At 56.8% G+C, this 12,717-nt stretch overlaps 1 protein-coding gene and 1 pseudogene across 1 annotated transcript in view; both read right to left on the bottom strand.

Moving 5' to 3' along the window:
- JADE2 (jade family PHD finger 2) overlaps positions 1-12,717 on the bottom strand; it is a 44,842-nt gene that overhangs the window by 31,015 nt on the left and 1,110 nt on the right. The window contains exons 2-3 of the mRNA XM_045285039.1: positions 4,295-4,352; positions 2,710-2,798 (exon numbers count right to left, since the gene is read on the bottom strand). Coding sequence (XP_045140974.1) covers positions 2,710-2,798; positions 4,295-4,352 — 147 coding nt within the window. The remainder of the gene's footprint in view (positions 1-2,709; positions 2,799-4,294; positions 4,353-12,717) is intronic.
- LOC101664069 overlaps positions 12,263-12,717 on the bottom strand; it is a 104,843-nt pseudogene continuing 104,388 nt past the window's right edge.

The raw sequence follows: 12,717 nt of genomic DNA on the forward strand, positions 1-12,717 counted from the left end.
ACACTGCCAGGCTGGGATCTGAATGGGTGCCCAGCCTTGTCGACCACCCCACCTACCGGGGACTTACTCAAGGGGTATAAGAAGGGACTCCGGACCCCTTTCCTGCAGGGTGTCTGGAGACCCTGCCCCCCAGCAGATTATAAAACCCTTCTCCTGCCCTCCTCTAGGAACCCTGGTAGAGTCCTGGTTACTTGTTGGGCTGTGAACCGCAGTTCGAAGTCACCAGTCACTCTGAGGGAGAAAGATGAGGCTTTCCATTCGCTGTGTCACCGTCCTGGAAACCCACAGGGGGCAGTTGTAATGTCCTGGAAGTCATGGAGTTGTAACTCCGCGCAGTCTCTGAGTCCCCGCCCCTCCCATCCATTCACTGGGACAAGGGAGCAGCCCAGCTTGGAGATGTTGTGCCAACGTATCTGCCGCCAAACCCTCGTTTTCATCTCCTCCCTCTTGTGAGCCAAATAATTTGGAAGCTTTCATTGATGGTTTCCCCTCCGCCCCGCGGTAACTCGGAATTAATGCCGGCCACGACTCGGCCTCCCCCAACCCTTAGAGGAAGAGGTTGCCCTGCTGGGGTGGGGTGGCGGTTGGGAGCTTGCGCTTGGCAAAGGCTCAAGGTGGGGACAACTTCCTCACCCTCAAAGGCACCTGCAGAAGCTCCTGGGCTGGCACTGGATGGGGGTGGGGGTAGGGGTGGGCGTATAGGGCTGAGCCGGCGGGACCAGGCGTTGACACCCTTTACAGAGGATGGGCTAATTTTGGGTGAGGAAAGGTACAAAGGCTCTGGGCTGGAAAACCCAAGAGGCCGGGGAATTTTTGGCCCCATGCAAATCACTCTTTCCCCAGGCCTCCGCAGACACCTGTTTCCTCCCGCCCCTGCGGCGGCCCCAGGGTGGGGAGGCAGCCCAGCCCCTGGCATCTTCCAGCCCCCCGCCCCCCAGGTGGCCCCGCCCCCGGAGGGAGGGGGACTCGGAGGGAGCTGAGCAGGGGGAGGGGCTCGGAAATCGAGGGAAGGAGTCAAGCTTACCCGCCCCTTCCCTCCCCACGGAGAGCGAGAGAGGCAGGGCGCCCATCTTCAAAATGGGCACAGAAAGGTGGCCATTATCCACTGCAGCAAGTGGGAGCCACGGGGGTCTCCAGAAGCGGACCAAACACACACAGGAGGCGGGGCCCAGCACCCCCAACCTCCAGCTTAGGGACCCCACGGCCCCACGCAACCGTCTCGCATCTCCCCTCCCCCAGCAGGTCTGGAGCGCGTCCTCCCATCCCCCAGCCCAGCATTCCTGCCCGGTCGGCATTCCTGGAGGTAGCTCCATCCTTCCCCACCCACCACTCCCAAGGACCCCTGGGAAGGCACCGCGTTGGGATCCCAAGACCCAGGGTAATTAAGCTGGGGGTGGGGTGGGGTGGGGGCAAGACAGAGAGAATGCTAGGGGGCGGGAGCAGCTGCAGATCACAAAGTTTTGGCCCCCACGGGGCGAGGGCAGCTTGGGGGGTGGAGTCCTTTTTCAGATGCAAGTCTGGAAGGAAGACCCTCACAGGGCCGGCAGACAGGTGGCGTCAGGATTGCCCCGTGGAGAGGGCTTGTTGGGCAGTGGAAGAGCCTGGCTTGGAACAAGGGCCTGCCACCTCAAGGGACTTTGTCCCTGGAACGCTGGTCTCCCAGTCCCGGGACCTCGAGCACTTCCAGGATTTCAAACGCGAGCTAGCTCTGTGCCCTTGGGAAACCTTCGTCCACAGTTGGGCTGAGAACCGGGGTTAGTTTTAAACATTAACGAGGGGGCACTCTCTGAGAGTGTTCCACCCACTGGCTAGCTGCCCTGCAGGCTACCAGACAATGTCGGGGTTACCAGCCAGGTTCAGGTTCAGAGCCTGGCACATGTCAGCCCCCCCCCCCCACTCATCCACTCTGGCCAAGAACCTCTTTCACGTCTCAGGCCCTTGACAAGTATTCAGGACTGTGCAGGCCTTCCCCAGTAACTTGTGACCCTGGTAGGGGAAGGGTAGGGGGCCTGCACCACCCAGCATTTTCCTGGGCAGCATTAGGGACTAGAGGAGCGAGCCCTCGGGGGTGTTTGGAGCTTTGCAAAGGCAGCAACTGCAAGCCATCAGCCGCTCTGGGGAGAAAGCCTAGGCTAAAGGGTAGGTAGTTTTGGGTCTCGATGACAGTGCGATTGGTTGTTTATGTTTTGTTGGGGACTATGGGGTGTCCTCATGTCCATCCCTCTCGACATGATCAGATCAAAGTAAGGAAGGCTCCCAGCGCAGATGTGTGTGAAGTAAGCAGGAGAGGGTGACTCTAAGGACACCCCCTTCATCCCCATATCAGCAAACCGTATCACCCGTGGTCAGCCTCCAAATGTACAGCACCCTCCTGCTTCTGACTCCACCACCACCCAGCCCTCAGCCTGCTCAGCTGGATGAACAGCAGCTTCTCTGATGGCCCTCCTGCCCGCCCTGCTACAGTCTCTCCTCTTCCTCACAGGGGCTGCGAGTCGAGGCCATACCAAACTGTCCAGCTACCCTGCTCATGGTCCTCCAGTAGCTGCCCCTCCTGCTCAGACCAGTAGGAACATCGTAGCTACAACTTCTAAGGCGTACCTGCAAGGGCACCTCCGTTGTCACCCTCTCCCATCCACCCACGCTGACCGTATCCCCGCAGGAATGCTCTTCCCCCACCTCCCGGCCTTTCTGATACTGGTCACTACCCACCTCTGACGGCTTCTTTTCGTTCTGCCGGGGCCAGCCCGACTTGGTGCTGCTGGGCAGTTTGGAGCATCTTGAAGCAGAAGTAGTGTGGCCTGCAGAGAGAACACAGCCTGTTAGGAGTGCCTGCGGGCCACCCCTCCCGCCCCTGGCCAAGGAGAGGAAGCCTCAAAGGAAACCGTGGCCACTTACTGACTGTGTCACCCCGGGCAAATGACTCAATCTGTCTGAGCCTGTTTCCTCGTTTCTAAAGGGGGGCAGGAGAATAACTACCTCCCAAGGTGGTTGAAAGGGTGACGTGATACCGCACTTAGCACAAGCCCTGGCGCACAGCGATTCCTCAATGAACCCAGTGGTGTCATCACGTGCCGCTGAGTCTCGTCCGACTCTTACTGACCTCTGTACCACTGCCTGTTAGTTGCCATTATTGGGGTCTAAGGCCCTTGCTGGACTACGAGTCTGTGACTTCAGGTCCTTTGGGGTAACGGAGCAGCAGCAGGTAGCAGGGATGGTGGTGGGAGCGAGTGCTCCCCAGCCTGGCCCAACCTTGATGAAGCTACAGGGCTCATGGGCCTGAGACCCACCCTCGAGCGAGCGGTGCCCGCCCTCACTGGGTTCCTTTGCCTGCCATAAAAGTAGAAGCGGACAATGCAGTTCTCGCTGGCTCTCCTGAGCCAGTCCACATGCAGTGTGCTGCGGCCACAGAGGGGAAGGGCTAGCCGGCTTGGACATAGGAGCCACGCTGCACAAACAGACCTCAGAGGACAGAGCCTGTGAGAGCGAAGGGGCCGGGACCTGACCCACCATCCCGGTCATCTGATCTCAGGCTCCCAGGAAGCTGCAGGGCTTTGGATGCTAGTAGGGGGCCTGAGACATCTTTCTAATTCCACCCGCAGACAGACTATGAACAAACGGAAGCCAAGCTGGGCCTCTGGTACTGCAGCCCATGCTCTGGGCCAGCACGGCTGGTGGGATGGTCCCCAACAGGTGGTGCTTCTCCCTAGGCAGGCCTGGCTTCCTGGGCCACCTGAGGAGCTGCCTTGTGACCTCACTCGCTAAGAGCTCTCACCTGGGGCAGATGTTCATTCCCCAAGCCCCATTCTCTCCTTGAGAGCCTCCTTCGCCAGATGTCCAACTGCATGCCACGCCCGCCCATACACAAGTCTACCGCTGAGATTCTACCCCGACTGCCACGGTGGCCACATTTCTCCATGAATATCTCAGCAAACACCGACGAAGCGCCTGTGTGCCAGACCTTCGCTGTGAGCTGAAGAAACACCAGGTAGACGTGACGGCTCCAATCAGTGAGGTTAGGAGGTGACACCTATCAGGTCGTTAGAACAGAGGGGCACAGGTCTGTGTCTGATGTGTTGGGGTTTTCTAACTGGGCCAGAGGGGACAGGGAAGGAGCGTAGGGAGACCGCAGTGAAGGACAGGGCTTCCTCAGGAGCAGAGCGACATGACTACACTTCTGTGACCAGCATGTTCCTGACTGCTTGGCAGAGCTAGGACCAGGGCAGCCTGCCCCCACCTGGGCCCAAGAAGAACCCTAATGCTTTCCCGACAGGAATCCCCAAGCCCAAGGCCTTACTGTCAGTGGTGTCAGAGTTGTCGCTGCTGATGGAGTATTTTCGCCTCTTCTCTTCCATCTGCAACACAAGACAGGCCAGTGACGCTCACAGAGGCTTAGGAAATCCTCCCTCTCACAAAGCCCTCCCCACTCACTGGACTGCAGCAGCAGCAGCAGTAGCAGAAGGCAGCCTGTCCCTGGTCTCCGTGAGCCTCATTCCCACCCCAGGGGGTCCTGGGGCTGGGAGAGGGGCCTGCACCTCCCATCTCCTGAGCCCATAGCCCTTGCGTCTGGTCAGAGATGACCGAGGAGGAGGACAAGAAAGGTCAGCAGCCCCAAACTGAACAGTGATGACAGCTGCTGGACCTCGGCTTCCCCTCCAGAGTCCCCCCTTCCATGGTAGTGCCCAGAGTTGTAACCGGTGCCCTGACGGATGCCAAGGAGAGAAAAGGAGCCGGGGTGGGGGAGCCTTTGGACTGACAGTGGAGGACACAGCAGGCTTCACCAGTGAATACATTCTTAGGCTAGGCTCTCCCGGACCCCTGCCCCAGTCACACCCCTTTCTCAGAGGAAAACATAAACCATCTTGTACTCAACATCAGTTCCTATCTTCAAGTTCAGTAATAAGCCACTCGCAATTCCCACTGGTCTGATCACTCTGCCCATGCTGAGCGGCCTTAGAGCCCTCAGTCAGCTCACTGTCTCTCCCCGCATCCACCCCACTCCCACTAATCCTGTAGTCCTAGGCAGCCAGTTTCCTTGACAGGAGGTGACTGAGACCTTCAGTGAGAACAGATCTGGGTGGGGGCTCAGGGTCCAGAGTGCTCTCCGCCCAGTCCCAGGCTGCCTCACTAGCGGTGCAAATCAGAAAACCTATGGGCCAGGAGCCACCTGCTCGCCACTCCTGGCCCAGTCTCTTCATGCTGAACCCCATGCTACCCCTTGTCTGACCGCAGCCTTGCAGAGACCAGGGGTGCTCATCCTCAGGTGAGGCGTGATCAGCCAGATCTAGGTGAGCAGGGAGGTTCTCCCTCCCACCTCCCTCGGACTTTTCCAGCCAGCGGCCTCCAAGGGCAGGATCGGAATGACAGCCAGGCTCATGGGGCTGGTGAGGCCGACAGCACGACTCCCTGGAAGGCGGACACAGGGGTGGTGAATTGCTGAGCACCCCTGGGGCACCCTTGTGCCAGGGAGTTGCCCAGGTCTTCGGAAACACCTGTGGGTTGGTAGGTGCATCCTCATTTTAGAGGAAGAAAGTGGCATTCAGAGGAGAAGGGGTCATAGACAACAGTCAGTGCCCCTGGGCCCATTCTGATGCAGAGATCCTAGAGGGGAGGGTAGAAAGCCTCGTCTCTCTCCCACGGAGCGGCTGGTGGTCTCAAACTGCTGACCCTGAGGCTAGCAGCCCAGCGTGTAATCCACTATGACACCAGCGCTCCTCCTCAGTGGCCATGGTGCTTGTACCAGGTCTAAGGAGACAGTGCCCTTGGCCTTCAAACACTCCTGCCTCCGAGCAGCGCAGGGCAGGCGGCCGGGTCACGGGCTGAGTGGGGTTACGTACCGCCGCCCACCCTGTGCTCAGCTGCCCCTCGCTGTCCTCCAGGCAGACTCTGGCAGTCGAGTTCCAGCCCACAGCTCTCCCAGCTCCAGCGCCGACCAGATGAGAGCAGGGAGGGGCAATAAAAGGCAAAGAAAACCCTTCACTGCCGACTCCCAGCGACTGTGTAGGACAGGGTAGAACTGCCCCTGGGGTTTCCAAGACCGGAACTCTTTATCTTAGTAAAAAGCCTTGTCTTTCTCCGGAGGAGTAGCTGGTGGTTTCAAACTGCTGACCTTGTAATTAGCAGCTCTACAGGTGACCACCAGAGCTCCCGTGTAAGAAAGCAGGGAGAGGGGTCTCCCTGCAGCCAGACACTTTCTCCTGCAAACAGTCCATGACTTCCAAGTCCCCTGGGCTTCTGGCTTCCAGGCCAGGGTCTTTCAGAGCAAGCATTCAAGGCAGGAGATCTGGATGCAAGGGTGCTCTGTTCAAATCCTCACTGGACCCCTCACTAGCCCAGGCACCTTGGGAGACCTATAACTCCCTGAGGATACACACACGGGACCTGGAGTTTTGGGTGGAATCTCCTGCATTTAAAATATTGGCAACTGCTTCGGGATTTTTTTTTATTGTTTTATTAGGAGCTCATAACAACTTTTATCACAATCCATAAGTACATCAATTGTGTAAAGCACATTTGTATATTCATTGCCCTTATCACTCTCAAAACATTTGCGCTCTACCTAAGCCCCTGGCATCAGCTCATTTTCCCCCTCCCTCCCTGCTCCCCGCTCCCTCATGAACCCTTGATAGTTTATAAATTATTATTTTGTCATATCTTGCCTGTCCGACGTCTCCCTTCACCCACTTTTCTGTTGTCCGTCCCCCAGGGAGGAGGTCATATGTAGCTTCGGGATTTTAGAAACACGTTGAGAGGGCCAAACTAAACACGTCTGTGGGCCAGAGTCAGCTGGTGAGGATAAAGGAGCACAGGGCACGGCCTTCACCCCCGTGGCAGAAGTGGCACAGTGTTGGTGATCGTTAGCAACCCCACGGCAACTTCCAGTCAGGGGCAGAGGGCTCTGGTCAGTGCCCACCCATGCAGCTCCTTGACGCCCCAGACAGAGAGGGAGGCCAGTCCTCCTCTGCTGTCAGGAAGGTTCTCTGAAACTGGCATGGTTCGCCGCCCATGCTCGTCTCTCCCCAAAATGAGGTCTCCTGCTGCCCAGGGACCAGGTGGTGACCGGTCAGCAGGTGGCCCATCGGCATGCAGCCCGCACCCTCCCTCAGTCAGCTCCCCTCCAGCCTGCCTTTCATGAGACACTGCGTGCCACTCCCAGATCACACTCCGCGCCACCCCCCACCCCCCCCACCACTGGAGGCTGTTATTAAGGAAAAGATTTTGTGGTGATTTAATTAAAATAATCACTAGGCTTCGCAGGGATTTTGTGAGGGAAGCTTCTTTCCTTTGAACTAAGTCTGTTCCAAAGGCCTCCCTGTCTCAGGTAAGCTCCCCACCCCCACCCCTCCAGTCACAGTAGTAAATGAAGGCCCGAATGAGGCTTGGGTTACCCCCTCCCCAAAATGTGGCCTAGTTCTTTGCCCCACTAATTCCTCACCTGGGCCTTTGGGCCCAGGGCCCAGGGCCCAGGTGAGGGTTAGGATTTGATCCTGGACTTTGGTTTTCTGTCCTCCCTGGTCCTTTAGCTGGCTCCTCAGATCTCTCCAAGAACAAGGTTTTGCTTTGAAGAGACAGAAAGCAAACCCAAAACCAAACCTACAGCCATCGAGTCAATTCTGATTCACAGTGACTGGATTACAAGGTTTTCCAGAGGCTGTACGTACTTATGGAAGCAGACAGCTGTGTCTTCCTCTCAAGAAGGGGCCGGTGGGTCTGAACTGCTGGTCTTGTGGTTAGCAGTCCCACGCTTACCTGACAGCGCCACCTGTCTCCATTTGGGAGACAGAAAGTGCTCCTTAGATTGTATTTACAAAGGAGACCTTGGGAAAGAAACGGTCTCCAATTCCAATCATTCAGACTAGCCCCAGCCTTGCACACCGCACCAGGATGCAGGGCGCATGTGCCAGAGTCCCTGTGACGGAGTGGCAGCCGCAGCCTGCCAAAGCTAGCACCCCTCAGCTGGGAAGCCTAGTGGACTGTCCATCTACTACAGTTGCGCTCCTTTCTTCTCCTGCCTGGACCCCTCCGTTTATCCTCAGCTTCCACCTCTGCTCCCCTACAACCCGGGCTCCGCACAGCAGCCGGAGTGTTAAGTTCTGTCCCCCCCAGAAGATGTGTTGTAAACCCGAATCTCTCTGCCTGTGATTATAATGAGCTGTGTTTGTTAGAGCGATGAAGCAGGATGTGTGGAGGGTGTAACGGGAGCCAGCTTGTTGAGATATAAAATAGGCCAAACCCAAGGAAACAGAGATGGCTGGCACCCTGAATTCGGGATTCTAGCCTCCAAAAACTGTGAGAAAATAAATATGTTTGATGGGGCCCCCAGCTCATGGTATTTCTGTTATAGTCCTTGCTGGTAGGGGCCGTCAATTGGTTCCGACTCAGAAAGACCCTGTGGACAACAGAATGAAACACTGCCCGGCCCTGGGCCACCTGCACAATTGTGCCCATGTTTGAGCCCACGCAGCCACTGCGCCAGTCGACCTTGTTGAAGGCCTTCCTGTTTTCTCCCACCTTTTCTTGTACCAAACATGATGGGCCCCTCCTGACGTCTGTCTCTCCCCAGCCTAACTTCTACGGAGCACTCTGGCTGTACTTCTTCAACACATTGGTTTGTCCCACGGTACTTTTAATATTCTTCACCAGCACTGACCTTCAGAGAGGCACGGGTTCTTGGTCGGTTACGGTAGCTAGCACTAGATAACCAAGTCACTGAATGCTCTCAGAGAAGCAGGATTCAGATCACGCCGTGCCCGGACTTGAAGTCCTCAAAGGCTTCCCTTTGCTCAAAAGACCAAACATAAGCTCTATGCCACAAGGTGTGCTCATCTGCTGCCTGGACACATTCTATCAACTACTGTCCCCTTCCTCACTGCCTTCCAGCCACCCGGCCTCTTTCCATTTCCTCAGACAAGCCCAACATTCTCTGATCCAAGACTGGACCCAGGCTGGTCCCTCTGCCTGCAGAGTTCCTCCGGTGGCTGAAGCTTGACTTCTCCTCTTCGGTGTCACCAGAAGCCTCTCTGCCTGTTACTTGAGCTAAAGAAAGTTCTCCAATCTGTCATTCAATTTCTTCAGAGCCCCGGTCACACTCTGTTTAGTTAGCTGCTGGTGTCGCATCCTCCTTGGGATGGTGCGTTCCAGGAGAGTCAGAAGACGGAGCCCGCCTGCATCCCTGCGGGAGCCCAGAGCCTCGGACCTGGCACATACAAGGGGCTCAACGCAAGCCGGCTGCACAGTGCGCTCCGCTCTCAGGCCCTCCTTCCAGAAGCGTTGGGGACCACAACAGCCCAGCTGGCCCACCTGCAGCTTGCAAGAACAAACGCCCTAGCCCAGGATTTTGTCCTGTTTTCCCAGCCCGCCTTCCCCGCCTTAGGCTCACACATTTTCCAGGAGGCTTATTTGGTTGGACTCCGGGCTAATGATCAATGTCAACTCCGGAATAGGGCAGCAATTTGGTGGCAGATGTTTTCTTGGCTGCACTAGCCATTGGTCTTTAGTGGGGGCCCTGGGCCTGCACTTGAAACACCCATGCCTAATGCCAACCCCCTTTAAAGACCTCTCCGCAAATAAACTCAAATAAACACTCTGGGCCTCCATTAACGCCCTTCAAGCTGACCCTGGGAACAGTGGGCCTTTCAGGCGCGCTGCAGCAGCAGCTCCCTGGGCAGTTAAAACACCCCAACCTGGCCTCCATCTCCGTTCTCCAGGGGCCACCAGGCCTGCCTCCCTGCCACCACACACAGCAGGATTTCGTCCTCCTCCTTAAAAAAAAAAAAGCAGCTTTCAAACAGGCAATTTACCATTCCAGACACAATCTTTCAAAGAGAAACAAACTCTCCCTGTCTGAGGCAGACCGCTAAGGCATGTGTGTAATAAGATGCTAATACAATTTAATGATATTTCGGCTGGAAAACCTGTCCTCAGAGCCTCCTTGTGTCGGGAAGGCCAGACTTTCAGAAAACAAGAGCTACACACTCTTAAAATCGCTTTAAACGCGGGTCAGAGCCCCATTCTTTCCCATCTTTCATGAACTTTAATGCCTTCCCAGGGACAGTAATTGCAGTCGCAAGAACAGAGAGGCTGCAGCCTTGGTTCCTCAAACCTGTTTCTCCAGCCTGCTTCTTTAAGCCGAGGGGAGCCTGAATGGTCCTCCAGCACCCATCACCGCCCACTCCAAGTGGCCCAGATGGCACCGGATTCACACAGCATGCTGCTGACTTCCACCCGACTCAGTTCTTGGCGCATACGCCGGGAGAGAGTAAAAGGGCTGATGCCTAATGTTGACCTCCAGCCCCTTCTCACTCCCAGAGCCGGCTGCCCACTGGGTCTTCAGAAAAGAAAGTTGGCTCCCTGGCCTAGGCTAAAGGTGAGAGATCAAAGGTCAGAGCTGCATTGGACCCCTCCCTAGGACGTGAATAAGACCAGCTCACTAACCAAGCGTACCTGGCACGGTGCACTATAGTCCTCAACCCATACCAGGCGGTATTACTGTAACTAATCCCATTTTTACAGATGTAGGGATGGGGGCACATGATTCCAACTTACCAGATCTGACTCCAGTCAGTATGTCCTGATCCCCCCCCTAAGCTTAAGTGCAAAGAGGGGGTCTACGGCTCCAGGGTAGGATGCAGTCCAGAGACCTGTGGGTTGTCTGAAGAGGAGGCTAAGAGGGTTCCCTCAGAACTAAAATTTCTGCGCTTCCAAGTTTTGAGCTGGGACCCGGGAGTCTAAGCTTTGAGCCACATGGTTAAGATCTTGTCCAGCACGGAGAACAAGGCAAGCCAGGGGTCTCCCTCTCCCCAACAGTTCCCGGCCCCTCTGCAGAGGACAACCTCAAGGGAAAATTGTGAGGTCCTCAAAGAACCTGCTGGATATGCCTATTAAAGAATTTGGACAGGAGGCCTCTGGCCTGGGGCAATCTTTCCATTCAAGAGGACCCCAGTTAACCAAACACCCCCCATATCCCCACCCCAGGATGGGGGGAATCCCTGTCTAAGACCCCGAGGTGCACCTGGGGGCTGGGAACCAGGTGGCCCCCACCTCACCTGCCGTTGAAAGCTAGGGAGCGATTTGTGACAGCCTCTTGGCTCCGTGTTACTGTTTGGCCAGGCAATTGAGCGAAAGGCAAAAGCACATTGGATGGGAAAATATTCTGGAAACATTTATTGCAGCATCGCAAACCCAAACACTCATGTCTTTAAACACTTCATCTCCCAAAGTGCTGCGTAGACCCTTGGCTAAACAGTTTCTAAACCAATATTCACTTGCTAGTCTTGCTGCCCGCCAGGGCAAGGATTCCCTCTGGGAGGCATTTGCTGTGGAACCAAATGCTTCTCCCTCCAAACAACAGCCCGAAGCACTCGGGACAGCTGAGAGGGCTCCAGATCAAACAGACGGCCCTTTTTCCCCTACCATGCAAACTTTCTCAATAAATTATTCGCCCACTTCGGATCAAAGCCTGTTTTTGCAGCCTGTGACCCAAAAAGCAAATAGCATCTCTTAAACATGAAAGCCCTCCTCCCTGCCCGGGTCAGCTTTATTACTCATTCCTTCCCCTTACAGTTATTGTTATTTTCCTCCTCTGCTGGTTGGAGGTAGCAAGTCCAAGCCCGCCTGAGGAAGATGGGAGGGGGGGTGGGGGGGAAATGGTGTGTTCCCTCGGGGATTTAAGGTGAGAGGGGAAGTCTGGGTAGGGAAGAAGCCAGTATCCCGGGAACCCAGAACACAGGGCCAGGTCTGTTTGGCAGCCCCTTGCCGCACTCTTTTGCCAAATGCCCTACTGGGAATTTTACCAGTGCAGGGAGGGAATAAATTAATGCCACCATGGGAAGGGACGGGCTGTCTACCACCTACTATTAAAGTTAAGGGGGTGTCTGGAGAGCTTGCCTTAACTCAAACAGGTCTCCCCAGTCCTACAAAGGTAAGGGGCCAGAAGGCCGGAAAGCCCGCAGTGCCCCTCTCAGCCCCTCCCGATCCCTTTTGGCAGTGGAAATAAACTTGGGGTCTCGCGATGACCCCTGAAAATTCTGCCCCTGGATACAACTTTGGAGTGTCGGAATCCTGGACGAAGATGAACCGGTAACGCCAGCCGAGGGAGGAGGTTTGGAACTCTGCAGGGACCCGCTGCAGCGAGCCGTCATCATGGACCAAGGGGTGACTGGGCACCCCTCACCTCTCCCTTGCCCTGTCCCCAGCCGCCCTAGTCCCGCCGGAGGCCTGTCGCCAAGCTGGGGGAAAAGTGCCTGCCGCGGCCGGCTGCCCGGGCTCAGGGGACGCGGAAGGGGAGGCGCGCCTCCAGCCTGCCCCCGGAGGCCGCCGGCGGGACCGCAGGCCGGAGGCGCGCCGGCGTGATTCCGACCGCGGGAGCAGGAGGAGGAGCCGGAGGTGGCTGCCGGGGGCTCCGGCTCAGGAGATGGAAGGGCAAGAGACGGTGCACGACTCGGGCGACGCGGGAGGTGGGCGTGACGCCGGTGGGGAAGGTGATGCCAGGAAGGGCAGCTGTTCCCCCTTGGGGAGCGGGCAGCTAGATGTCGGGGGTGGGTGGGGGGCTAAGGGGCTAGAGTGGACCGAACCCCTCCTGCCGGTGTCACAGATAGCCCTTTCCTCCAGTCGAAAGCCGACGCTCGCCCGGCTAACCCACTCCCACCTCCGGGTCGGGAGGAGAGGTGGTCTCCGAGCCCAGGGATAGGCGGGAAGGGACCGACCGGAGGGAGCTAGAAG

The sequence above is a fragment of the Echinops telfairi genome, unplaced genomic scaffold (assembly GCF_000313985.2).
Source record: "Echinops telfairi isolate 266 unplaced genomic scaffold, ASM31398v2 ScPeMD7_7469;HRSCAF=8507_1, whole genome shotgun sequence".
Taxonomy (NCBI): Eukaryota; Metazoa; Chordata; class Mammalia; order Afrosoricida; family Tenrecidae; genus Echinops; species Echinops telfairi.